Source organism: Mesoplodon mirus (genome assembly GCF_964341445.2).
Source record: "Mesoplodon mirus genome assembly, chromosome: 2".
NCBI classification, from domain to species: domain Eukaryota; kingdom Metazoa; phylum Chordata; class Mammalia; order Artiodactyla; family Ziphiidae; genus Mesoplodon; species Mesoplodon mirus.
The window spans coordinates 9,481,116-9,509,015 of NC_138977.1; the positions used below are offsets into that span (position 1 = coordinate 9,481,116).

General features: G+C 43.5%; 1 protein-coding gene across 4 annotated transcripts; it reads right to left on the reverse strand.

Moving 5' to 3' along the window:
* Window positions 1-204: 204 nt before the first annotated feature.
* MMAA (metabolism of cobalamin associated A) lies at window positions 205-27,774 on the reverse strand. Of its 4 annotated transcripts, none has more exons than XM_082633927.1 (7): window positions 27,577-27,774; window positions 18,609-19,112; window positions 15,860-15,982; window positions 12,895-13,065; window positions 10,017-10,102; window positions 7,688-7,837; window positions 205-6,427 (listed from the first exon to the last, which is right to left on the reverse strand). In XM_082633927.1, the coding sequence occupies exons 2-7, from the start codon at window positions 19,051-19,053 to the stop codon at window positions 6,140-6,142; spliced, it is 1,263 nt and encodes a 420-aa protein (XP_082490053.1). In that variant the 5' UTR covers window positions 19,054-19,112; window positions 27,577-27,774; the 3' UTR covers window positions 205-6,139. The 4 variants fall into 4 exon arrangements, with proteins under 4 accessions (XP_082490053.1, XP_082490054.1, XP_082490055.1 ...); XM_082633928.1 differs by lacking the exon at window positions 27,577-27,774 and adding an exon at window positions 18,368-18,476 and having other exon boundaries at window positions 18,609-18,686; XM_082633929.1 differs by lacking the exon at window positions 18,609-19,112.
* Window positions 27,775-27,900: the final 126 nt, after the last annotated feature.

A 27,900-nucleotide genomic window follows, 5' to 3' on the forward strand; every position in this document is an offset into this window, starting at 1 on the left:
TAACCTAGGGGAAATATTTGGAAAACTGGATTAGGGAAAGATATTTTCAATAAATAAGAGTGTTAGAGTACTCACATAAGTTTGAAGGTAAGTGACAGCTGGCTGTATGAACCTCACTTGTGTGTTCAGGTGGTATGTTAATAATTAAGTAATTAAACCTTTTCATGAAGATCACACTTTACAATAATACATCAATAACACTCATTTATTTATATCTCACTTTATTCCAAAACAGATTAAAGCATGTTTAGTAGACATTTGTTTTGTCTGCCTGGCATTCTACTTTATTCTGCGACTAACAACTCACTTATCTTGGAGAATGGGTCTTCCCCTAACTCCAGATGTTTCCAGTCAGTCATGACACCATAACACCCCACACCACTGGCCACGGAGACAGACCTATGACTTGTCAGGCAGGCCAGTCTGTTTCCCCAAGACTCTCAGAACTGGATCTCTGGAGACAGGGGAAGTCCTTCCCCTGGACCTGAGTGCTGCTGGTTGCTAGTTCTCCATCTACGTGGAGAATGACGTCAAAACACAGAGAGGGGGGCTTCCCTGGTGGCGCAGTGGTTGAGAATCTGCCTGCTAATGCAGGGGACATGGGTTTGAGCCCTGGTCTGGGAGGATCCCACATGCCGTGGAGCAACTAGGCCCGTGAGCCACAACTACTGAGCATGCGCGTCTGGAGCCTGTGCTCTGCAACAAGAGAGGCCGCGACAGTGAGAGGCCCGCGCACCGCGATGAAGAGTGGCCCCCGCTTGCCACAGCTAAAGAAAGCCCTCGCACAGAAATGAAGACCCAACACGGCAAAAATAAATTAATAAATTAATAAACTCCTACCCCCAACATCTAAAAAAAAAAAAAAAGAAAAAAAAACCACAGAGAGGAAAGATGGAGAATCCTAGCTTCATTTGCGGCCCTGAAGCTTGCTGCACCCCTATGCTTCTCCCTGAATGATTAAATGAGCCAATAAATTCCTCTTTTTGCCCAAGCTAGTAGGTTTCTGTCATTTCTGGACAAGAGTCCTGGCTAATACAGAGCTGACATTAAGTTTTGTTTTGTAATGTCTAAAATATTATCTTCAACCATAAGCAGAAAAGTCTACTGGAAAAGAAATACCTTGAGGCACCATTCCCCAAAAGAGCAAAATCTAAGATATATGAGGTTACAGAGAAGAAAGGCCTTAAAGATAACATACTGAGCAGGATCTTACCATCTGAATTATGTACAAATCCCTTACCCATTCTATACCACAGAGGCATCCATAAATAAATACCTGGACTATCTTATGCAAAGTATGAAATAAGGTTCATAAAGTACTCTGAGCAACTGGAAAATAGTATTTTTTAAAATCTAATGTATATAATGTATCACATTTAGGCTCAGTGAATTCAGACAAATTTCTTAATATTCCTATTGCTCAATTCCTGTAAAATGGGAGTCATAATACCTTTAAGGGGTTGTTGATAGAATATTAGCAATCATATATATGTGAAGCTGGGAGATCACGACTCAGCTGAAGATGATACAGCCAGACAAGGAGAGACTGCCAACTACCCAGGCATCTTTGCAGGGGTTGATAGACATTTTGAAAAGGGGGCTTGTGTGAGGGAAGTTTTCTGCAGAGATTGTGGGCTTGTATGCTGGGGGAAGAGACAGGAGAGCTGAGCTCAGTGAGAGATGCTGTGGTAGTTGGTCCTGACCCCAGCCCTATGGACCAGCCCCTGTGAGAGGAGAGGCAGGGATCCTGTGCTCTGTGAACACAGCACTATTTCGGCAACTTAGGAGTTTCACAGTTTGGGACCATCTAAGCAGGGCAGCGTTCTCCTACAGGAACAGCGGCAGCTAAAACAATGGAGCCCAACAGAAGCCTGCGGGGAGCAAGCTGCACCCAAGAGTTAAGCTTGTCGGTGAATCAGCGAGGAATCCTTAGAACTTCCAAAAATACTTGAGGGGTCTGTGGTCGTGCCTGATGTGACGGAATCCTGAGTCAGCACAATTTGGGTGTAAAAGTGACTTTATTCGTAAGAAGAGAGTGTTGATCCTTGAATAGTTAGGTTCTATATGTAACAAGATTTGGCACCAAAATATGGGCCCAATAAATGGCCTTAAGATATCATCCTAAGATATCCCTTTGTAGAATTCTAACCACACCTCAAATTAGCCAGGTGGATGGTACAGAGCTTGGAGGACGAGGTTGCATGATTGCCTCTGTGTTGGTTAAAAGCAACATCAACTGATTAAGCATTTAGACTTGCTGAGAGTAGAATAGTTACCGACTTAGATGTGCCCTCACCTCGTTCTGTCAAGAAGCTGAGGGGCTCAGCAAAATTACCTGCCCCCAGGGTACCTCTATGCATCAATTTTCAGGTAAATATTAACGTACTTTGACGCACAATAGCATCATCTACATTTTACATGACCAAGTTGAATTTTTTCTGGGATCAAAAAAATGCATCTAATATGGTGTAACAGCTTTTGTGCCATTCTAATATCCTGTTATCAAACATACCACTAATGACCATAAAGTGTACTTACATAAACCTCATGGGGCAGGAATTACAAGTTCATGTTGCATGGGTTTTAAAAGTTCATACATTTAGTAACCAAGTCACCAAAATACTACAATGAAGGACAGAAAACCAAATAGTCTAGAGTCTCATTCTGAAGGTTCTTCTTCAAGGAAAATTTCGACTTGCTCAGCATTTTCCAAGTCTTCCCTGAATAACGAGGCTGACATTTAGCCAGTTTTCTAACACACGACGAGTCACGGTGGCACCCCAAGATGTACCCCTTAGGTGAGGAGAACTGGACTTTATGAGGAGTGTCATAAAGTTTGCCTTAGGAAGCATTTGTGCTTGTGGAGCCCCACGTGGATTGCTCCAGGAGAAGCTGAGCTCCACCATCTGCATGGATGTACAGACCACAGGAGTTGCTTCTCTTCTCGAAGCCCTTGCGGTTTACCAGGTCTTGGCAGGAGCATCGTGACTTCTAGGATGGCAATCTACTGGGTGAGTGCAATGGTAGAACTGTTGTCACTGATTCTTCCTGTTTTGTTTTTTTCCTGCATTAAAGACTGAATTACATAAACACTGAGGATCCCACGTATGTTGTTCATGAGCTTTTGTCTTCAGTGTATACTGGGTAATAGCCACAAGAGCTTAGGGAAAGAGGTAAACAGCCATCCTGGTGATTATGAAGAGACAATTCCCTGCTAGGTTGCACTGGGATAGCTACTGTTAACTGCGGCTGTACCTATACAAGAAAGTGCAGTCATTTTATTGAAATTTGGTATTGTTTTAGCAAAATGTCTGTCAATTTTGGAGCTCAGTTTGGAACACAGCACATTTTTACCCACCTACGGAAATTAATGGTAATTATGCTTTTGACAAAAGTGAAGTCAGGTTTATTTTCAGAAAAGAATTATCCTTTTAAGATAAAGGAAGATGAACTCATGTAATCCTTACAACAACTCTAAGAGGTAGCAACTCTCCATCGTTAAATATTTATTTAGCACTTACTACGTTCAGGTACTCTATGTGTATTAACTAAACTAGTCATTTCAAGAACTCTGGGAGAACACCACTGTCAACCCCTTTAATAATAAGGAAACTGAGGCACAGGGAGATTAAGTAGTCTGGCCAAACTAAAATTAAATGACGAGAATCTGTTTTGTAAAACAAAGAGTGCCTACTGTAACATTTCTAACAACACCTACCAATTACTGAGTGCCAAGCAATTTAAATACAGTATCTCATTTAATTATTTCAACAACTCTGTAAAGCAGCTAGTTACTCTAATTTTAGAGATGAGGAAACTGGTGCATACAGAGGAGAAATAACCTGCCCCCGAATCATATGGCTGGTTAGTGCCAAAGCTGAGATTTGACTCTGTGGGTATCTAAACCTGTGCTTTTGACCAGGTCAGGGGTCCAGCACGGTAGAATTACAGGTGGAAAGGAGCGATGGAATTTTTTTTTTTTTTTTTTTTTTGCGGTACGCGGGCCTCTCCCTGTTGTGGCCTCTCCCGTTGCGGAGCACAGGCTCCAGACGCGCAGGCTTAGCGGCCATGGCTCACGGGCCCAGCCGCTCCGCGGCATGTGGGATCTTCCCGGACCGGGGCACGAACCCGTGTCCCCTGCATCGGCAGGCGGACTCTCAACCACTGCGCCACCAGGGAAGCCCAGGAGCGATGGCATTTTTGAGCTTAATAAAAGGGAGCATTACGTTTTTTTTAAGGCCACAAATATTTTACTATATTATACAGCTTCCAGTGTAGCAAATAACAGAAATAAAGGTAAATAATGCGTTGGAAATCGGTCTCTATATCATAGCCAATGGTACAACAACATAAGAAACACAAGGGAGGTTTTCTAATGCTTTTTATGACTATATTTATAACACTTAAAAGCAGTTCAAACTGAGATGAACTGCATAGAAAAATTTAGGGCTAACAAATGCCACCCTTTCTCTGCCTTGTTTGTAATACAGTGCGCGTGTGCCCCACTGTGGCTTCCATTGTACCACAAATGACAGGTTTGTCATTCCCTGTAACAGCTTACTAAGGGAAATTATGGAATTCCTTCTCTGATTCTAAAAACAGTTTTTCATCTGATAGGGTGGCTTAATAGTGGTCCTTTTTGAAATTAGATGAATTGACTGGATGACCTTTCCAAGTTTCTCCTAATCCTCAAATATGAGGTAGGTATGCCAATAACACAAGCCTTTTAAAAAAAAAAGGGTAAAAATAACCTAAAATAATAATCAAGAAATTCGATTCTAGATAGGAGGGTTAGTTGCAATGAAAGCTGACATACTGTGTCAAATATTCTCAGAATAGAATATGTTTGAAAGTTCTAGAATGACATTTTGTGCAATGGAGAAATTTTATGGTTAGAAATAATTTTATTCAAATGTACACAGTTATAACTACCTTCAAATAGTGTAAAATATATTCAAAGAATTAACTAGAATGGGTGCTTTAAAGACTATCATAAAATATCACAAGAGCATGATGGTAGTAATAAGATCATGGGAGAAAACTGAACCTTTTATAAGGTTTGTACAGCTTCACAGACTCATAACTTTAACATAATAATAATAATGGCAAGAGGACTCTCAGTATTTCCCATGTACCATCATGACAGCAAAACGAGTTTCCTGAGTTATATCATTCATCCTCATCAACCCTATAAAGTTAATATGTCAATTCCATTTTACCAGGGAGGAAACTCAAACTGAGAAAGGTAGGTTATTTGTCCAAACTCACACAGCCAATAAGTACTTGGTCTGGGTTTAAAGTTTAAACCCAACAGTCCCAACGCCAGAACCCAAGCCCTTAATCACTGTGCCACGCTTCCTCCAGAGGACAAAACTTGTTCCTCACCAACAACAATAAAGGAGATTTTTAAGATGCTAATATGAAGTCAAATGCCCAAGAAGGAAGAGAAGCAAAAACCTTTGATTACAGCCCACATTATTTGTGGCTGATTTCCCCAGCTCCCTTTGGGCTCTCCTACCTACCACGGGGAGTCCGCAAGTCTAGACGACAGACTGTAAAACTGTGTTCACATCTCTACACATTCCAACTGTTTTGTTACTCATGTACATGGCCATTTCAGAAATTCCTAGGTAGTCTGGCATACTAAATGTCGATCACGATTTTCAGCTCTTAGAAACCCACTGTGTATTATTCTAGCCTCAAGTAAGACTTCAAAACTGTGGTCACTCTTGCTTACATTTTCTCTGGAAACTCAGAGAATAGAGAATCACAGAAAGCGTTTTAAGGTACATGACCTTTTTCTGTCCTCCTCAGCTTTCTCTGCTCATGACTGATGAGAAGACACCATCCTACAGGCCACCGTATAAGAACAGAAGGAAACGGAGCTGAGTAACGTACAGCAGTTACCTTACAAATGCTGCTGACTGCCTGACCTTTGCCATCCGTATCTAACGCTCTTCCACTTTCCAAGCGCAGTTCACAGATAAGGAGGCCGAGGGCACCACAAGAGAATTACTGAAAATATAAGCAAGCAAGTGACTTTTAATATTAAAATACTTTATTAAAATGAAGTGCATCCTATCCAGTAACTTTATATGTATGAAAAGATATATAAAGTTATTGGATAGGGTGTACTTCATTAATCTCTGCTTTTAAAAGCTTTCAACAACAGGTCTGCTGCTAGCCCTGGGGACAGGGCCCCACTGAGAACCCTTTTTTCCAGAAGAGGAATCTGTTCCCGGACTCTGGGGTGGGTCCTGAAATGTTCTACCACATTTTCCTGAATGAGGTTCCACATCCAAACTTTCTGCTGCTTCTGTCTCTTGGCAGTCAGCTCCCCACTGGCAAGCATCACATCCTGGAATTCTTTCATTGTATCCCACATTTCAGTGATCCCCTCTCCACTTCTGGCAGAAATACGAATTACCTGTTGAAAAGGGAAGAACCAGAACTATTTCACTTAAAACGATAGAAAACATTGTCACGGGGACTCTGGCATTGGCCAGTTAAGTCTTACAGTCTATGGCAATAGGTAGGCGACAAAAATGAGACATTTTATCATCCTGTCAAAGTAGACACACTGAGGAATATACTAAGGTAACTTACTAAGGTTACTAAGTGCCAAGCAGAAATAAGACACTGATCCAAGGTCGTATTTTTTAGCTCAGAGGTTTATTTTGACTGGGGATTGCTCGAATGGTCTTCAGAGACCACAGGGATGAACTGGGAAATGGTCACTAGGATGAGAAGGGCAATGCTACGTAGGCTTCCCTGAGGCCTGAGAGCAAGAAAATGAAACCGAGCTGAGAGAATAGCCCCGTTCCCTCCGTCAAATTGCCTGGTTCAGCAGGTGCTACGAACATGGGTATCTGCATGGACAAGACAGCTCCAGACGCAGCACAGACAACGTGCCAGGAGCCGACAGCAAGACGCGTTGTTCTCGTTATAGTGATTATAGGTTACTCTTCTTTTGTTGTTTTTTTGGGTTTTTTTGCGGTACGCGGGCCTCTCACTGTCGTGGCCTCTCCCGTTGCGGAGCACAGGCTCCGGACGCACAGGCTCAGCGGCCATGGGCCCAGCTCACGGGCCCAGCCACTCCGCAGCATGTGGGATCTTCCCGGACCGGGGTACGAACCCATGTCCCCTGCATCGGCAGGCGGACTCTCTACCACTGCGCCACCAGGGAAGCCCTATAGGTTACTCTTTAATAACACAGGGCCCTGTTACAGATAAAGCATCCGCATCGGTATTACTGCATCACTTACTACGGGTTTTTTTTTTTCCTTATCGAAAACATCACCCGACAAGCATAACAGGAAGGAAAGTTACCACATCAAAAGCCTGTTCTCTCTTACTCAAACTCTAACCTAGATAATCAAGCCATTAATTGCTCCATAATCTTCAGGATGGTTCCTTGCAGAATGGATTTGTCATCACATCCAAATGGCTCGAGCCAAGCATTAAGCAATCAAATGTATCACCTCACATCTAGTTTTTGGCACCTAGTGGTTGAAGGATTATACTTAAAATCGTAACTACACACTCTGTGGCTTTGCCACAATTTTTTAAATTATACTCTCACCTACAGGCAAAGATTTATTATATGTCTAGCTTGGGACTCACATCCTCTCTCCTAACAGACACAGGCCACTCAGGGTGAAAACTGCAGAACAGAATGCAAGCTGACCTTTGGTCTCCAGACTCCTGAACGCCTGCGGAGTAATTTCAGCGCGCTCACATACTCTGCTTGTATCCTTCGAGCTGGCACGACCAAGTCTCCATCAGATTTGGTTATAGCCACCAGATCTGCCATCTCAATTATACCTCTTTTAATACCCTGGTGAGAAAAAGAAAAGAAAGTGATTCATCTGAAACATTTCATGCCATCAAAAATGGGACACCAGTTACTGCTAAGGTTTTGAGAGTCATAACACTCTTAACTTTTTCTCTGCACCCTCCCAAGCCCTGGGTCCTAGGAATCACAATTATTGACAGAAATTACTCAAAAGCACTGACTCTTGGGATTATGGAAGTCATCTGTAATATCTCTTTCAAATTTGGAGACTAACACGCTGAAATACATTCAGAATTAGAGTAAATCTATCATCCAGACACAATATGATTGAGTGGCAGGAGACAGTTCTCACTGCCTGGTGATAGATTCCACTTCTCCGGAGCTAACCCTGCAGGATGCAAAGCATCCATCATTCAGGTGCTTAAAAAAGAAAACACCCTCGTCACTAACATGTTCATTTCCAGAAACAGAGTCTTTGAAGTTTTCCTTAAATGTATGTAGCATTTTTTTTTCATTTGCATTTGAGGAAAAAAATAACCTGATGGCGAAAAACGCCTCAATCTCTTGATTTAAATTATGTTGCATGAAAACACTAGAAAAATCCTAAGGCCAAACCTTATTTGGAAAATGAAGATTTTGCTATCTAAGATTAAAATTTCTTTTCAAATATTTTAAAACGTAACTTTCAATGGTTAAATTCTAATAGTTAATGTTTCTAAACTGCAGCATCCAGAGTCTGATGTCACTAGTTTTTCAGAATTTTTCAACTGAAGGAGAGGTGTTGTATAATATAGAATTTGGGGACTTCCCTGGTGGCGCAGTGGTTAAGAATCTGCCTGCCAATGCAGGGCATACGGGTTCAAGCCCTGGTCCGGGAAGTCCCCACATGCAGTGGAGCAACTAAGCCCATGCGCCACAACTACTGAAGCCTGCGCTCCAGAGCCTGTGTGCCACAACTACTGAAGCCTAGAGCCTGTGCTCAGCAACAAGAGAAGCCACTGCAATGAGAAGCCCACGCACTGCAATGAAGAGTGGCCCCCGCTCGTCGCAACTAGAGAAAGCCTGTGTGCAGCAACGAAGACCCAATGCAGCCAAAAATGAATAAAAAAAGAAAAATAAAAATAAAGCATTTGTCCAGTCTTTATCCAAGCTTCCTGGGAGGAAACTGCTAAATCCTTGGAGTTTCCTGAGTGATAGGAGTGACCTTTTTGTTCGCCATGGGTGCCTGGGACCATACCTGGGTTTATGCAAGATCACTCAGAATGGGGGCTGACCACAGCAGAAGAACAAACCATGTGATTAGAGGGTTGGGCTTTTTGAGCCATGCACTAGCAGCCTGACCCCCTCTGGGGAGGGCGGGGGCTGGAGACTGAGTTCAATCATGTGGACAGTGATTCGGTCAATCATGCCTACATACTAAAACCCCAACAAAAACTGCAGACACTGAAGCTCAGGAGAACTCCTTGGCTGGTGATACACATGCATGTGCCAAGAGGGAAATGTGTCCTGAGGACACAGAAGTTTCGAGTTTGGGACCCTTCCAGACCTCTCTCTCTGTGTCTCTTCATTTGGCTGGTCCTGATTTTCATCCTTCATAATAAAACTCTAACTGGTACCGCAGTGCTTTCCTGAGTTCTGTGAGTCATCCTGGTGAATTGTCGAACCTGAGGGGTAAGTGGGAACCCGCACATCTGCAGCCAGTGAGAGGCATGGGTGGCTTGGGAACCCCCGGGCCTGCTGCTTGTGTCTGGAGTGAAAGCAGTCTTGGGAGGATGGTGCCCTTAGCCTGTGCAGGCTAAGTCCAGGGAGTTAATGCCAGACTGCACTGCAGGAGGAAAGGAAGAACCCTTTCTACAGCACATAAACTACGACAGTGGGATCCCAGTGAAAAGCAAAGGAATATCTCATGAGGACCTTTCAACCAGCTGTCGCACAAACATCCATGTAACAGTGGTCTCTTGGCTGGAGCTATCCCCCCATGTTGCAGGTGGAAAGACTAAGTTGTGTCATTAGCTGAAGGTCATAAGTTCTACTACTCTAAGTTGGGGGAAAAAAAAATAGAGAGTTTGCCTTTGACTCGGGTATTTTAGCCAACGTGAACGGTGCTTCTTTCCCTACACTAATGTCAACTTAATTTACAGAAAACCCACAACATTGGGAATTTGTACTTTCAGAGATGTACGCTTTGTGTTTTGGGGGGTAAAAACGTCAACATAATTACCTGCAATTCATCTCCTCCTGCTGGTGGCAGTAGAAGAACAAACATGTCAACCATGTCAGCGACAGCAAACTCCGACTGCCCCACACCTGGAAGTTCAAATCACGCGTCAACACTGAAACACTCACAGGAAGTTGACCTCCTCGACTCCCCTGACCGCCACCCCCACTCCAGTCCGTCTGCGCAGACTCGCCATCACACACTCGACCTGATCCCACTTTAACCGCCACCTCTGAACGGTGTATTAAACGCCACTGCCTCGCCTGATGAGCAAAGCTGTGGTCCTCCCCACCTCTCCCCGGCCCTCGTTCCCACCAGCTCAGTCTCTGAGCGGATGGAGAACGTGAAGACCTGCGCTCTCCCCTCGCTCTCGCTGCTCTTTCTCGGCTTCCCTTTCGTGGGCGAGTAGCTTGAGCGCCTGATTCTAACCTCAGACCATGTCTGGCAGCTTCCTTGCCTTCTCCTCCTTCTATCACCCTGCAAAGCCACCTGTGGATCAGTCCTACTGCCCGTGTCTCTCCTCCGTTAAGTGTCCTGGAGAAATCCCTCAGCTGTGTGGACAGGCGCCACCGGAGGGTCATGGGCTCCAACATCGGCTACATCTTCCTCTTGGTACAGGAAAAGCGATGCCCCGGAACGCCCTCGGGCAGCTTCCTTCCTGTTTCCCACAGGGGCTACTACAGACGCTCACTGTCCCATAATCTCTCCAACATGACGATGACGGGTGACCGCGGCACCTGCTTCACAGCCAAACAGACGCAAGGACGTCCTCAGCCCCCCCCCCGCGACCCCACAGAGAAGCAGAAACAACACACACCCCGCCCTGCTGACTCCTCGCCGGGCCCAGTGTCAGAAGCATCGACGGAAGACTGGCCTCTCCTTCCTTCCCACCTCCCCTGGGCTCCGGCTCGGCTTTACCTCCAACCTCCCCTTGTCTACAGGCTCCCGTCCCTCAAACATCCCATGAGTTGGGCTCAAGTCTTCCTCATCTGAAAACCAAGCACAACCAGAAAATAAGAAGACAAAAACTCCCAACCTCCTGCCATCATCACCGCGTTGCTCACTTTCTCTTGGTAGCGAAACGTCTGGGAAAAAGGCAATGCATGCCCACTGTGCTCACGCGACCACTTCACATTAACCGCAATCCACTTAAATCTGACTTCCACACGCCCCACTCCACTAAACCGCCTCTCCAGCTCTCCCCTTCCTTGGTGGGGCAGAGACTTCTGCTCGCCCACGCAATGTTCATTCTTCCCTATTTCCTTCCCCCAGGTTCACCAGGGGCATCAGGGTTCCAGGTGAAGGACCACATCACCAGACCCCCCAGAGACCCCCCACACACACACATCACCAGTCAGCCAGAGATGTTAATGTGTGAAAGCAAAAGTCACTAGATGGCGTTTCCAGGAGAGGTCTTTCAAGAGGGCAAAGCCAGCCCGGAGGTATACGGCTTCCGACCCTTCCTTATTCCCCCTTCTTACTTCCTTCCTTCTACCTGGAACAGGGAGGTGAGTTAGAGCTTCATCAGCCGTCCTTTATCCAAGGGCAACCCTGAGGCTGGAAACTAAGTGTTGAGAATGGAGAGCAGGGAGAGGCCCCCCCCACCCCCGGGCTGTAGCACCACCACGCCCTCTGGGCCTGCCTGCCTCCAGGCTTCTTTTATTTACAAAAAAACCAAATACACAAAGAAAACCCACCCTCTTCCTTGTTTGAGTCAGAGATAGTTTGAGTCGCTGAAACACGCAGCCCAACACAACTTTCAGTTAGTATGTGTGATTTTATGGTCCTCTTCCCCCTTGATTCTCCTACCACTACTCGGGCAACTTTTCCTCCATCTGCCCTTAGGCGATGGACTCCTGGACTCTAGCCCACGTCTTCACTCCCTGCCTTCGTGCTCCATGCTCTAAGGATCCTGCGCAAAATGCAGCGCCCTGACTGGGCCACATTCGCTCACTCCTGTGTGTTTCGGTCAAGGCCCCTTAGCCCAAACTTTACTTAACTCCAACCCTCCCTTCAAAACTGAGCTCAGGGGCTTCCCTGGTGGCGCAGTGGTTAAGAATCCGACTGCCAATGCAGGGGACACGGGTTCGAGCCCTGGTCCGGGAACATCCCACATGCTGCGGAACAACTAAGCCCGTGTGCCACAGCTACTGAAGCCTGCGCACCTAGAGACCATGCTCCTCAACAAGAGAAGCCACCGCGATGAGAAGCCTGCTCACTGCAACGAAGAGTAGCCCCCACTCGCTGCAACTAGAGAAAGCCCGTGCGTAGCAACGAAGACCCAACGCAGCCAAAAAAAACAAAAAAAACAAAAAAACACTGAGTTCAACTGTCACCTCCTCCCTAAAGTCTTCCCTGATCCCCCAAATCTGAGTCAGGTTGTGTCACAAACATTGATCACACAGTAATATAACAAATTGTCTCTCCACGGGAATGTGAAGTTCTTGGGGTTTCCTTTTCAGTGTTTTCATTGTGTGTAACCACGTGCTAGGGATATAAAGGTGAAATAAAACATGAGGTGCCCAACTACGCTAATCTTCTTAGTGAATACTGCAGACATATGACTCTGCTTAAATAAAATGGGTGTTATGTTAAAGCAGTGTTTCCATACGTCATCCTAAGGCTGACAGTTCTCCAGCACTGAAAACGTACCACCTTGTATAACAGTTATCCAGACGCAGGGCTCACCTTTCTTTTCTTTAAGGGTAAGGATTGTAGCCTATATACTCATATCTCCTACAGAGTCTGAGATAGCTTATATTTAATTACCTCTTTAGTAAGTATCTGCTGAATGAACAAAATGAAACTAGCCGTATTTCATCTTTATACAGCATTCATTTTAAGAGTATTTTATTGTTATAGAACAGAAAATCACACTCACCCACGGTTTCAATAAGAATTATGTCATATCCGCCTCCTTCGCACAACAGAATAGCTTCGTTTGTGGTCCTTGTCACGCCTCCTAAAGTCCCTCTAGTAGGAGATGGCCTGATGTACGCGTTCATGTCTCTTGATAACTCAGTCATTCGGGTTTTATCACCTAAGAGTGATCCTAAAACACACAGTTACATTTTATAATCGTGGAACACCTATAAGGGCCAATTATCAATCAGCCAATTCCTAGGGGAAGTGCTTTAGGACATTTCTCCCCAAACCTCAAATTGTATTTCATATTGTTAAGCTTTTTTCCAACACCATGTATGTAATGATGCCAAGTTAATCTATTTAACATGTTAAGCCCCTCAAAACCTATAATGGCTCCCACTGGCGAGAGGTTCAAATCTAGATTCTTCGGTCTCACATTGGAGGCCCTCAGAATGCAGCCTACCTTACCTGTCCCACTTCAGCTTCACTAATCCCCAAATCAATCTTCCATTCCAGTTGGGGTGGTTTCTTTACTGTCCTCTTAACGTTGCTGTGTTTATGGTTCTCAGCTGGGAGTGATTTTTTCCCCCAGAGGATACTTAGCAAAGTGTAGAGAGATTTGTACTTGTCACAACTGGAGGGAAGGATGTTCCTGGCATCAGGTAGGTAGAGAGCAAGGATACTGCTAAGCATCCTTCCATGTGCAGGACAGCTGCCCACAACAAAGAATGTCATTAGTGCCAAGGCTGAGAAACTCTGCTTTAACTGAGTTGCTTGTCTATAGGACCGTGTCTTACGTATTTTGTACACTGGATGCTTGTTCCCAGTAGGCAATTAATGTAATGCCTGTGGAACAGAACCGTTGCTGCTTCCGTGTGTACTGCAGTATTTTGGCAAACATCAGTACCTGCAAATTCTAGAAGACTGAAAGCCCTGGAATTAGTGAAATTACCTTTACCTTCTTTCCTTTAGCCACGTAGTAACATTTGAAGGTGTAGTGCTGTTCTAACCTGAATTTTAATTTCTGCTCAAGAGCTAACCTTTCTGAAGCTGCTGCTAAACACTGAGGAGTCCCTTAAAGATATGATCTTTTCCCTGATGATTCCAGTTTTGACTTCTCATAGGTTCTAATGCCCCAGCATACACCTACCACAGACCTCAACTACCTTATTTACTGTACATAAAACTTTGTTCTAAAGTAATTTTCTGGGTGGAATCATCTCTGTGTAAGTCAACAATCTGCCAAAGCTACACTTTAAATTACTATCCTATAGATCGTAACACACCGAACTAAACATTTATGAAATTACTCTCCCATATAATTGTCTTTGCCAGTGAATCTAAAACTGGTGACTGCAGAGCCTTAGGGAGGTCTCCAAGCTCCCACTGCAGGGGGCCTGTGAGTCCAAAGCACCACAAGGATTGACTACAGGCTTGTCAAACTTCAATGGAAAGCTATATTCAAATGTATCTACTGTTACAATGAAAAGGTAAGAGTGTCCTGTTTATCCTTGCATAGTTTTTTCTTTCAGAGTCTTTGTATTTTTACCTGAGAAAAGGACCTTCATTTTTGGTTTGAGAAAGGTTAGGAACCACATAGCTATGTAACTTCAGTCAGGTTATCTTATGTCACCATTTCCGCTACTCTTATCTCAAACTATTGTTTTCTTTTGCTATTGCAAGTATTCTAGAGTATTATGAAGGTGGGGGGAAAGTCTCTGCACCTGTGTAAAAATGAAGGTCACTATAAATAAATTCTTTGTTCAAGTGCTTACCTTTCACAAAATTCTTAGACTGTAAAAAAGGATAATACACTGACATGGATTTAATCTTGAACTTTGCGAGTATAAATTTTACTTTACGGTTAACCCTTTCATTATAGTGAATCAAAAACTGAATGTTCTCAGCTAAATTTCTCAATGGATGGTAACAGGAATTGTTGTCCACCTCTCTACTGACCTAAAGCCCCTGAAATATGATATCGTATTTATTTTTTAGCATTAAACCCACAGGATATAATCCAAACCCTTCCACAAAGGACCCTGTATTTCCCCCTTCACAACACACATCACATTGTAATGGCCTGAGTGCACCTTCTGTTTCCCTCATGAGATATAAAGCTCCATAAGGCCAAGAGAACTGCATCTTATTCAACATTAAACAACACAGTACCTTTTTTGTACAGGGCCTCACCTACGATAGGTGCTGAAATACTTGTTAAACGAATAACTGTCATGTGAGATGCTTCAATCATATAGAGGGGTAAGGGAAGAAAAAGCTTTCCTGAGTATTTGTATAGTATGATTTATGTTTCCCTTAAATGATCCTTTGGGGAACTTAGTTTATTCATTTTATCTCTGATGAGCTGCAAATTAAACTTTGAGTGACCGCATGACCTCAAATCAGTAATTGCTGAGCACTGTGTGCAACGTACTCGGCTAAGTGCTGCCAGGAACAGAGGATATCACATGGTCCCTCTAAGAGTTTTCTGTTTAACTGAACATGTAATATAAACAGGTGACAAGTTAAATAGAGCATGAAGATTTTTTTTAAGCTTGAGAAGAGACGTTACAATATGAGGAAATTAATGAGTAAGAAGCCATTTTCTGAACTGCGTAGGGGCTGATGGAGCCAGGAAAAACAATAAAAGGAAAAGGGGCTGAGCCTCAGGTGTGATAGACAAAGGGGTGAAATTGGCTTTTGATCATCTGCAACTTCTGGCACTTGCTCTCCTAGTTCTCTACGGACCCAGGCTACTCCTAGGTTACCTGTAAGCTAACCTCCCCTGGAGAACCCGATGCCCCAGACACCTCCCTCAGCCTCCACCTCACACCCACCACCTCCCTTCCTTCACTGAGACCAAACTCAGCGAGAGGTTAGAAGACACCCGTCTGTGCAGATTCCCCCTAAACTGCAACAGAGAGCCGGCTCCACTCCACAAGCCCCTGCTCTGCAATTTACAAAACAGCAGCAATACTCACCACCGCTAGTACAAGAAGAAGGGTCCACAGCCAGCACAGATAATTTGTGCCCTCTCTCAGTAAGCATTTTTCCAAAATATTCTATAAAGGTTGACTTCCCAGCCCCAGGAGGCCCAGACAATCCTATGGTGGAGACAGAATTTGTAACTTAATGAAATAAATGAAATCAGCACCATGATGAGTTCTATTAAAATACTAGACTACCTTCTACTTCTCCTAATTTATTAAAACCATCGTTAATGTAGTTTAACACTTCCTAAAGCGGTAAACGAAAATCTACCTATTTATCTAGTCCCTGAGTAATAGGGATACAGGAGGGAGAGAAGTCAGAGTTCCATATGTTCACCCGATTCACTTTTAAAAATTACAAAATGTGATTTGCCTTTTTAGTATAACGTAGAGCTTTTGGGGCAGACTTCATTGCCTATGTTGTTCACGTGCTGAATTTCTCCAACATCTGCCCACCTCTCATGATGATCAGGAATTATTCCACCCACCCCGATTCTATCCATGCTATGTTCCCACTGGAAGAACAACTCATTACTCCAGAAATTCCCAGTGATTGAGAAAATAACTTTCTACTTATGAAATACAATTTTTTCATCTCACTCATAACTCAAAGAAAATAATATAAACTGAATCCTGAAAAAAAAACCTTTTTTTTTTATCTTAAGAAAGGCAGAAAATTCCCCTGCTTGGAGAGTTAGCAGAGCATGGCGGGCAAGAACACAAACTCTGGAGCCAGTCGGCCAGTTCTATTTCTAGCTCTACCTCTTACGAGCTGTGTAATCTTGGGCAAGTCACGTAATCATTCTGTACCTGAGTATATTCTGCCATAAAATGGATATAAGAGCACCTATTTCTTCAGGTGACTGTGAGGATTAGAGGAGCTAATTTTGCAATATGTTTAGAACAGCACATGGCATCAAGAGATATATATGTTCAATAAAATCTATAAAACATAAGCACTTAATTGTAACTACATTCAAAGGATGGATGGCATATGGTATGCTTGGCTGCATACCACAATTTTCAGGGCAGGTCTCTGTCTTAATGGGTGCTGAATAAACATTTGTTGCTTTTATTTACCATGGTGATAAAACAACTGCAACAAAGACTCAGGTTTACCTGGTCTCCTAAGGTCCAGATGGAAGAAGCAGAATAGTGCTGCAAATGTACAAGTTGCTAGTTATGTATGAGGTGCTGGTTAACTCTAGGTATTTCTGGACATTTTCTCTTCAAAGGTTCTCTTCAGCCTAATAAGTAAACACTTTGTTATACCTGGAATTTCTCTTTGGGAGTTTGCTATTTTGTCCACAATACATAAAGAGTATTAACACCCAGCGCAGTACTCTCAAAAAGAGAGTCCCCGCAGTGAGGGCACAAGAATAATGTGTGGGGAAAATGTGGACTAATACAAACAGCAGTTGGTGAGCTCTGTTTGAAATGATCTTTAAAGCATGAGGCCCCATTACCCTAAAATCTAGGCTTTAGGCCCCATACTACAAATAAACTGAGACGTAAGTCATGCCAATCCACTTTTAAGTATATTTACTTATTCCTCACACAATTTATGCACGTTGTCCACCATTTTAAGTTGTTTATAGTGGGAGGGTTGGTTGGAATCACCTAGTTTACCATCATGAAAGGCGCTCGTTCCACCCAAAACTTGCTTAATTCCTTCTGGTCAAACACGTCTAGATTGTTCTATAATGCACAGCTTTGAAAACATAACAAGCTTATTTGCAATTAGAGAAACAGGTCAACTGTTCAAGAAGTGAACACCTAATATTTTTAGACAGCAAATGAACATGGTGTCTCCTTTAAAATGCATTTTGGTATTGAGCTGGCTGTGCTTAGAGCCAAGCCATTTCCAGAAACTCTAATAAACAAGTATCTGAGGGACCACCCTGGTGGCGCAGTGGTTAAGAATCTACCTGCCAATGCAGGGGACATGGGTTCGTGCCCTGGTCCAGGAAGATCCCACGTGCCACGGAGCAACTAAGCCTGTGCACCACAACTACTGAGCCTGCGCTCTAGGGCCCGCGAGCTACAACTACTGAGCCTGCATGCCACAACTACTGAGCCCACGTGCCTAGAGCCCGTGCTCCACAACAAGAGAAGCCACTGCAATAAGAAGGCCGTACACCGCAACGAAGAGGAGCCCCCGCTCGCCGCAACTAGAGAAAGCCCGCACGCAGCAACAAAGACCCAACGCACACAAAAATAAATAAATAAATAAATAAATAAATAAATAATTTTTTAAAAAAGTATCTGAAAGAAGTGAGACTTGCTTAGAGAAAAGACTAACGAAACACCTAAGAAGTAGAATTCTGAAATGTGATAAGGATAATTATGGTTGCTATAACCACGACAGCAGGGAAGTCACTTTAGACTATTAAGCAGAAGTTCTACTGAGAGAAAGGAGTAAACTGGTGAACAGTTCTTCCTGCACGCGTTTCTGTTCTGGGAGCCACAGCAAGATCCCTGCCAAAAGAGGAATCTCACCTTATTCTCTTAAAATACAGAGCCTTCGTTCAAATGGCCATTGCAATTCCCACCACGTAACAAGACTAATATTTACAAAGAAAAGGCATTCAAAATTCATTCCAAAATTCTGCAAGGACAAAAAAATCCCCATTAGATCATAAGCTATTTAGACTTATTTTAAAAGAAGAGAGAATTTAGAAAAATATTTACTGGACGGACAAAAAACAAAACAAAAAAACTCCAAAAAACAAAGACTGACCCACTCGAAATGCTAGTGGTTTTCCTTTATTTAATTTTTCTTGTTCTCTGTGGTGGACTAACACTTTCTGAAGAAGCACCTGGGCTAACTCTTTCTTCCTGCTGTGAGTTGATTCTATAAGAGTTATGGCCTCTGCCAAGCAGGCCCTTTGCCCTTGGATTAAACCAGTATAAAGCTCAGCCACAAGCCTTTGTTCTTTATCAGAAAGTCCTTGTGTTTGTTCCTTTAAGGTTGTTTGTAGACATAATTTTCTTGTTAAACCATTTGACGGCAGCATCCACTTGGCATGATGGAGTCCGAGAGAACTGAATGGCTGAGTACATGGGATTCCTGATCTGAGGTGAGTACTTGAGGGTAAGATGAAGTAGTAACGTCGGTAAAGTGTTCTTAAAAGGACTTTAAGGAAGTCCCGATGAGGATGTTGGAGCAGCATGGGAATATTCATTTTGCTTGTAACTGAAGAAAATGCTGGACGTTTTTTGGTTCAGTGCAGTTCGTGACTCCCTAAGAGAAAGAAAAACATATTTTGCCAGTTCAACATGCAACTAAGATACTGAAGTAGTAAAACTGCAAGCTTAGTGTTCTCCCTAGATTCTAAAAAACACCTAATCAGGGGTTTTGGCTGTACAGAGGCATGAAAGTTTCTTCCCAAACTTAAGAGCAAAGACTCCCTCCTTGTCCACAGTTAATATTCAGAGTAACCCAAATCATGAAACTACTGCTCTGCTGTGAAGTCCAGTGCACATTAAAATTTTCTTTTAAACAAACATACTAAAAAATAAAAATAAAAAAACCCAATAGAGTAGAAATTCTATGTCATGATTATTTTCTTCCGTCTACAAACCTTACATCCATCATAACGATTTCCTCAGATCAAATATACCCTATTCCGAAGCTCATTCAAAAGGTTACAAAAAATCCCTCTGATGCTGGCCTTTTATTCATCTCCATAAAAGAAAGGTGATTAGTAAGGCAGGCATTCAGGCAAAAGTTTAGATCCATGTATGTATTCAATAGACTCACCGGGCACACAGATATACACAAAGAATGGCCTAACATAAGCACACAAGCCACCACCACAAGCCTTCGTGTGAAATGAACTGTGAGGCCTGTCTGGAACCTCATCCAGGGCATCTCAAAGTACGGTCAGAACCACCTTGGTGCGTATTAAAAACGCGTATCCCCAGCCCTAGGAATCAGAACCTCCGTGGGTAAGCGCACTAAAGTTTGAGCCACTATGGAATTGGATGAGGACCCTTCACTTAGATTTCCTGATATTCTCCGCTTCAGACGGTATTAGACAATGAGGGCTGAGAGGGTCCCCTGAGAGTCAGGAGAGTGTGGAGGTTATGAGCCAGGGCCACTCTGCGTCTCTGCCACTTACGCTATAATGTCCTGGGGCAAGTTACTTAATTAACCACTCTGTGCCTCAGCTTCCTCTTGAGTTAAGAGAATAGAGAAGAGACTAGGAAAGCTAGAACAAAATGAGTTAATTCATATAAAAATCTGGGAACGGTGCCTAGCACATAGTAAGAGCTCAATAAACGTTAGCTCTTATTACTACGACACCAATTTATAAAACTTTAGTAAAAATTAGGTCATAGACCTAGCTTCCAGTGGCAAACTAAAATTTACAGACAAACAATACATAACGCCTACCAAGTCGGCACTTATGATTATTTGAAATGTTTGGTTTTCAAGTGCCTTGTAGCACATGAAATAAATGACCTTGTGGCTCCCAAGTCCCTCTCTAACTTGTGTTCCAAGGCCAGCACAAAATTAATTTTAGCTAAATAATGTTTTATTAGGAAAAAGAAGAAACATTTTAAGACTTTTTTATTGTTAGAAATATAACTGCTCATCATTTTACTGTTAGTCTTCTAAAAGGACAATTTACTTTAAAATGTGTAAAAATGTTTCTAAAAAACAACTTAAAAACATCCACTACCGCCCTTCACATAAACACACAAAAAGGCATTTAAAACAAAACAAAACAAAACAAAATTAAGAGGTGCTCTATTCTGGAAGCTGTCTTTCGATACCACCTTTAAACACACTTCTTTCTCATCCATACCACCACCACTGCCACCAGACTAGAAAGTGCACAGGCAAGGCTATTTTCTGAGCAGGTACTACCTTCCAGGTCCCAGGCTAGGTTGGTTACAAAAGTAATAGCGATAATAATGTCTTTGAGGGTGGTGACAGTGATATTTTATTATGTTCCAGTCACTGTACTATAAACTTTTTTTTTTTTTTTTTTTTTTTTGCGGTACATGGGCCTCTCACTGTTGTGGCCTCTCCCGTTGCGGAGCACAGGCTCTGGACGCTCAGGCTCAGCGGCCATGGCTCATGGGCCCAGCTGCTCCGCGGCATGTGGGATCCTCCTGGACTGGGGCACGAACCCCTGTCCCCTGCATCGGCAGGCAAACTCTCAACCACTGTGCCACCAGGGAAGCCCCTGCGCCACCAGGGAAGCCCTAAACTTCTGTATTAGTATTCTAAGGCTGCTGTAACAAACTACCACAAACTTGGTGGATTAAAACAACAGAAATTTATCCTCTCATGGTTCTGGAGGCCAGAAGTCAGAAATCAATGTGTTAGCAGGATGTCACTCCCTCCAAAGGTTCTAGAAGGGGACTCTTCCCTGCAGGGGTCCTCAGCTCACAGCTGCAACACTCCAATCTCTGCCTCTGTCTTCACATGGCCTACTCTTTGTGTCTCTCCTCTGTGCAGACATCTGCTGTTGAACTGGGACCATTCAGATAATCCAAGATGATCTCACCTCAAGATCCTTAACTTAATTACATCTGCAAAGACCCTTTTTCCAAATAAAGTCACATTCTCAAGTTCCAGGGATTAGGACGTGGACATATCTTTTTGGAGGCCACCATTCAATCCACTACACCTCCTTAGGTGGACAGCCTCCTTATCTTACCCTAAATGTCATAATCCCAGCACTTCAACAGCTCACAGAATAATAAACACCGTGTCCAAAGAAAGAACAATGTGCTGTGGGAACAGACAAGGTTACAGAAACTAACTCTCCTGTGGGAGGAGAGGGTTCAAGTCATGGAGGAGACTATGTCAGGGCTGGGTCCGAAAGGTTAAGCAAAGCTGAAGAAGGATGAGGCAGGCCTTCTAGGCTGAGGACATACTTGTACAGAGGCCGAGCTGGGACCTGGTCTCTTCCCTGCCATATCAGAGAAGACTGAGTAATTCAGTGAAGCAGAAACCTGGCATATATACATATGGAACTAGTGACAAAAAATGAAGCCCGATCAGGATGTAAACTGAGGCCAAGGAAGTAGATTTTGTCTTGGTGGAGGAGAAAGAACAGAGATCTTCAGGGAGGGCAGTGACCTAATCAACTTTGGTTTTTAGGAGATAACACTAGGAGCAGCGGCAAGAAGTCAAGAGTGACCAGGGCTTCCCTGGTGGCACAGTGGTTGGGAGTCCGCCTGCCGATGCAGGGGACAGGGGTTCGTGCCCCAGTCCGGGAAGATCCCACATGCCGCAGAGCGGCTGGGCCCGTGAGCCATGGCCGCTGAGCCTGCACGTCCGGAGCCTGTGCTCCGCAACGGGAGAGGCCACAGCAGTGAGAGGCCCGCGTACGGCAAAAAAAAAAAAAAAAAAAAAAAGAGTGACAGATCCTGGTAACATACAGCCCAGCCTAGCAAAGACCCAAAAGAGATGATGGGGACCTGGACCAAGGCAAGGCATTAAGGGACAGAGAAGAGAAGCCAGATTCAAGACCCTCTTGTCCACGTTAGGATCCGCAAAGCTTGCCATGGAGCCTGGCGCATTGCAATTGTTCAAAAAAATGCTAATCTGAACTTATTTCATTTCCCACTTGCTTGTCACTCAAGAGTTTATGAACCATTTTCAAATACTTTATTTCACTTTATTCTCCCAGACAATTCCATGAGGACAGTTGGATAGTTATTACTATTCTCATTTAATAAAGGGAAACCAAGGGTGAGTTAGGTGACTACAGTCATAACCAGTGGCAGGGCTGGGACTCAAACCCAGGTCTTTTGACTCTCTGTGGCATTTTGTCTTAATAAATCGTTTTAGAATAAAGGAGAGCTCCTTTGGCTAAGAGGGAAATAGATATTAGTAACTCTGCCCCTCCCAAAGTGGAGCAAAGAATGGATTAGATTTAAAACATGCCCTTTTATTAATTCCAGATCTTGGTGTCAACTCTAGATTCCTGTATAAAAAGAGGAGTGGTGTCATGCCACATTAAGGGAACACCAAACAACCCTCCACATTTGAGTATGGAATGATTATGGCAGGCTGTTTATCTTCATTTTGTTTCTTTTTCTTTCTCTCTCTCTTTTCCCCCCTTAGGCCAAGATGAAAAATTAGTTTACATTTTCTGTGCAAACCTTATCAGTAGGAGATCCCAATAATGTATTAGGTGACAGAACAGACCAAATTTCTAAAACTTTTAAATGTTTTCTTGCTCCACAGAATAATTCACACCTGACAAGGAAGTGCACAACATAGTTAAACTCATTTTAACCACATCAACCAGATTTTAAAGGAGTTCATAAATTTTTAAAAAGCCAGTATAACTCTGCCTTGTATGGACACCTTTCTGCCCTTATTTACATGTCACAGGCAGAACAGACTAAGTCTACTAGAGTGGCAAAGTCATGCAGGTGGGGAGAAGGACTTCCCACCCACTCATGTAACTAAGCAGCTTTTCCTGCTTTCTTATGGAAAGAAATCTAATAACTTGGCCAATAATCAAATCAAACTGTTTCAATGAATTTTCACAACTCTTAAGAGTATGGTTTCATCCTACAATTTTAAACTGAGCACTACCGAAATAAGAGAAATTTTGCAGCATTTACAACACACAGTAAGATACCTCAAAGCACCGCCATTCCTAATAAACCAGAATGTCAACTTATTAATATATAATGAAAAACATCAAGTAAGCAAAAATACTGAAGTAGGTTGGGTAAATGCATCCCCTTCCCTGCAAGAGGGTTCATATGGGCAGCAGCATTTTAAGGTGCTAGTTTTCCACATTTGTTTTCCTCCAAAATATCTTTTATATCCATTCCATTCTCTCCACCATCATGTCCACATTACTACAATGACCTTCAAACTCTGATCAAAGTCCATAGGAAGAAATACACTTACATCAGTCAACACACAGGCATATATATAACTAAAAGTTTCATTAAACATTATTTAACCCTATTACCTGCGATATCCTCTAATACTCTTTTCTATTGTTTCTTAAAATGCAGATTGCAATCTACCAATAGGCAGAAACTACTATAGCCATTTCTATGGTCATTATTAACCATCTTCCTTCCATACTACCACTTATCCTCATAAAATGTAAATCTGACAATATTACTCCACTGCTTAAAACACTTTAAAAGTTCCCTCTATCTTAAAAAAATTTTTTTCTGTGATTTATCTGCTCATTCATTCAGCAACTATTTATTGAGAATCTACCATGTGCTGGGCACTCTGCTAAGGCCTTGGAATACACTCGTGTACAGGTCCAACATGGCTCCCGACATCATGAAGTTTACAATCCAGCCAAGACAGTCGTTACATAAATCTTTCATACTCTTTATGAGTGCTCTTATCCACTTCTACAACTTAACTCATCCCCCTCCTCCACTTTTACCATCTTGCTGTAACTATTCTGATCTGCACAAAGGTTCCAGAAAAACCCACACTCTTTTATACATCTTGGTCCTTGTCCATGATGGTCTTTCTGATTGGAATGCCTTAATCATCTCACAGATTCCTCCTCAGCTGTCAAGACCAACTCAAGAGTCTCCACCTCTATAGACAGTTCCCTGGCCTCCTTTCTATACCCCTTCAGTCATCATTTCTATCTCCTGTCATCATGTACTGGTCACATCCCTCTACTGCAGTGCTAATCACATCGCTTTGTGACCGTTCTTTAAGATGTCAGTCTTGCCTAGACCGAGTTATCGTTTTATCCACAGCATAAGTTTATGGCTCACAGAATAAATGAATGAATGTATGCTATAGTTTTGTATGGGTCAATAACTCCATTATGCTGATTACTCAGTTGATCAGTGTTTGAAAACTTACATTTTTCTAGATTTCACAGTATAAATATATTTTTAGGACTTCCTTCTTAAAGTCCGATTTCAGTATATGGATGTTTTCCTTCATTAAAAATTTGCTCTGCAGCAGCCAGTCTGACTTGGAATATTTGTCTTGAAATTGATCCAATGAATATTCTCAATTTCAATAACTACTCTTGGCAAGAAAAAGCATCCAGGATTTCCAAAATCAATACATTAGGTCAGTGTCTGCGGCACAGCACAGTTCATAGAGGCGAAGCAGTGTTACACCATGTGTTTCTATTCCTCAATGTTAATCACTTTTGATGTGAAGATAAGCTGTCAGATGCCATTAAACTGGTTACCATCTCCCATCACCCCCCACAGGAGGCTTTACTTTCTTCTTTTGAAATAATCTCAGGAAATTTTGGTAGAACAGAATGACTTTTTAAACAAGCAACTTTTAAATAGGTCGCTGTTAGAGCAGAGTAATACAGAACACATACTGAATTCATGCAGGGAATATTCTAAAGTTCTCTGTCCCCTTTACCTTTTATCACTCTCTGTTAAGACTCCTATTTCCCAATTTCTACTTTTAGGTTTCAATCTTCTGAGGAAGTCTTGATTTTTCTAAATTCCATCACCAGTCAATGTTCTGATTCATTCCACTGCTACTACCCTAGTTCAAATCTGAACTAGTCTTAAGGGGCTCTGAGACTAGCTATGGGACCTGGGCAGTCTCTACTATTCTCCATATGAAAATATTAAGACTTACACATCAGGGTCAAAGCGAGTATGAAATGAAATTGCGTGCATGAGAGGGCCTGGCATCGACAGGTGTTAATCAACTCTAAGGAACCTTCTTTTCTCTCTTCCCCAGTCCTCCATCTTGGACATCACAGCAAGATTCATACTGACCCATGAATGTGATCTCTTTACTAATACACCTCAAATTCCTCCAAGTTTCCCACACCCTAGGACAGTAGTTCTTAAAGTGTGCTCCCCTGGGCTTCCCGGGTGGCGCAGTAGTTGGGAGTCTGCCTGCCGATGCAGGGGACATGGGTTCGTGCCCCAGTCCGGGAAGATGTCACATGCCGCGGAGCGGCTGGGCCCATGAGCCATGGCCACTGAGCCTGCGCGTCCGGAGCCTGTGCTCCGCAACGGGAGAGGCCACAACAGCAGTGAGAGGCCCGCGTACCGCAAAAAAAAAAACAAAAAACAAAAAAAGTGTGCTCCCAAGACCAGTAGCATCTGCATCAACTGAGAACTGGTAAAAAGGGGAAATTCTCAAGCTCCACCCCAGACCTTCGGAAGCAGGAGCTCTGAAGATGGAGGCCAAGCCTGCCACCGTCTCACAAGCCTGCCAGGTGATTCTGATGTAAGCTCAAATGTGAGAACCAGTGCCGGAGGATAAAGTCCAGTCTGGTATTGAAGGGTTTCCCAAACCAGTTTTCCTCCGTTTACTGCACTTGCCTTCTCAGACCTCTCCTAAGGAGAGGTGACTCATTATCTTCCAAACCTGATGTTCACTTTCCCCACTGAGATTTTACTCACTCGTTACACCCTTCCCCTCCATGACACCTCTCCGTTTCAACCCAGCTTAAACCCCAGTTTTCTTTTTGTTTTCTTTTCTTTTTTTTTTTTTTTTTTTTGCGGTACGCGGGCCTCTCACTGCTGTGGCCTCTCCCGTTGCGGAGCACAGGCTCCGGACGCGCAGGCTCAGCGGCCATGGCTCACGTGCCCAGCCGCTCCGCGGCATGTGGGATCTTCCCGGACAGGGGCACGAACCCGTGTCCCCTGCATCATCAGGCGGACTCTCAACCACTGCGCCACCAGGGAAGCCCCCTAAACCCCAGTTTTCTTAAATCCCTTCCTGACGATCAGTTTCCAGGAATTTCTTGCTCTTTTGATTCCAATTATTTCTGAGTACTCAGGTGATAATCTGCAGATGTCACAAACTGCCTGCTCCTGGCCCACAGAGGGTGTGTGAATGCATAACTGCATTGGTTGCCAATAACACTAAAAATCAAGAAAAAGCACAAATAGATTTTTGGCCTGTGTTGGAGAAAAATCATATCTGTGTATGAGGGACCCACATTCCCACATGGCAACAATCAGCTGAGGGGTACTCGTTTCAAGCATTCACCAGCACTTTCCATGCCAAATAAAGGATTTTCGATATCTTCAAATATCTCAAACTGTAACTTACATTTCTTACCATTATATAACTTCTCACGTTTCTTTTGTCTCTCCTAATAGAATACAGCCCTTAAAAGAACTGAACTGTCTGGTTCTTATTACCTTGCATACAAAACAATATGAAGTTTTTATTACATAAAAGAACATTCTGGACATTGTAGACCCCAAAATGATCAGGAATCTGAACAGGCTTTCGGGAAACTTTTGGTTTTCTACCAACTTGGAAAAGCTATAGTAGTGTTTGTTTTCCAAAGTATATGTATTAAGGCACAACTCTCAAGATAATTAAATTTTTTCAGGCCATTTTGGCTTAGATTGTCTTTCATTTTCTAATGATAAAAACAAATTATCTGAATACAGTATGTCTGCTGGAAGAGACCTAGTCCGCGCCCGGCACAGAATTTGACAGAACCTAGATGCTGTTTGTGACTTTCAGTCTGAACCCCATTTTTATATCCTGGATTTTATTCCATAAAAGATGAGTTTTAATTTCCCTCTTTGGTAGCTAACCTGGATTATTGTGCCTTTTTCCGACCCATCCTCTGGTTAACCATTCGCCAGGTTTGGCAGCGGCAAGGGACCAGCCACCTTACCAAAACTGCCTTACTGTGGCACAACGGTAAACTCACAAGCCTGTCCAAAATGATGAAAATTTTAAAACGCTGTTTAAAGAGAATTTCCTTTCTAAGGAGAAAACCAACCTCTGAACCCATTTTGCCGACGCCTGCTTGTCCACACACTTCCCGCACCCCCGACATCATCCAACTCAATAATAGTCTCTTCTTCCTTCCCCCTCCCCAAATCCTCCAGGGGGCGCCCGGACGCCGACGTGGGATCCCCGGCGACCCGAGGCGGGAGCCCCGCCAGACTCCGGACGCCGCGCGCAACCCCCAGTCCCTACTCACCCACCCGCGACCACGGAAGTACAGCCTCGCCCCGCCCCTTCCGCCGGGCCGATTCGCCCCGCCCCGCGCTCGCGGGCGCGCAGGCGCAATGCCCACTGCCGGCGCGTGGGGCAAGAGGAG

Bases quoted from the DNA above. Each gene is read 5' to 3' on its own strand.
- MMAA (XM_082633927.1), bottom strand. From the start codon at position 19,053: ATGAATATTCCCATGCTGCTCCAACATCCTCATCGGGACTTCCTTAAA. The intron at 15,983-18,608 runs GTCAGTCTTTGT...TCTCCACCATAG, and splicing joins ACCACTAGCATTTCGAGTGG to GATTGTCTGGGCCTCCTGGG. The intron at 10,103-12,894 runs GTGAGTGTGATT...TTGAACTTCCAG, and splicing joins AATTCTTATTGAAACCGTGG to GTGTGGGGCAGTCGGAGTTT.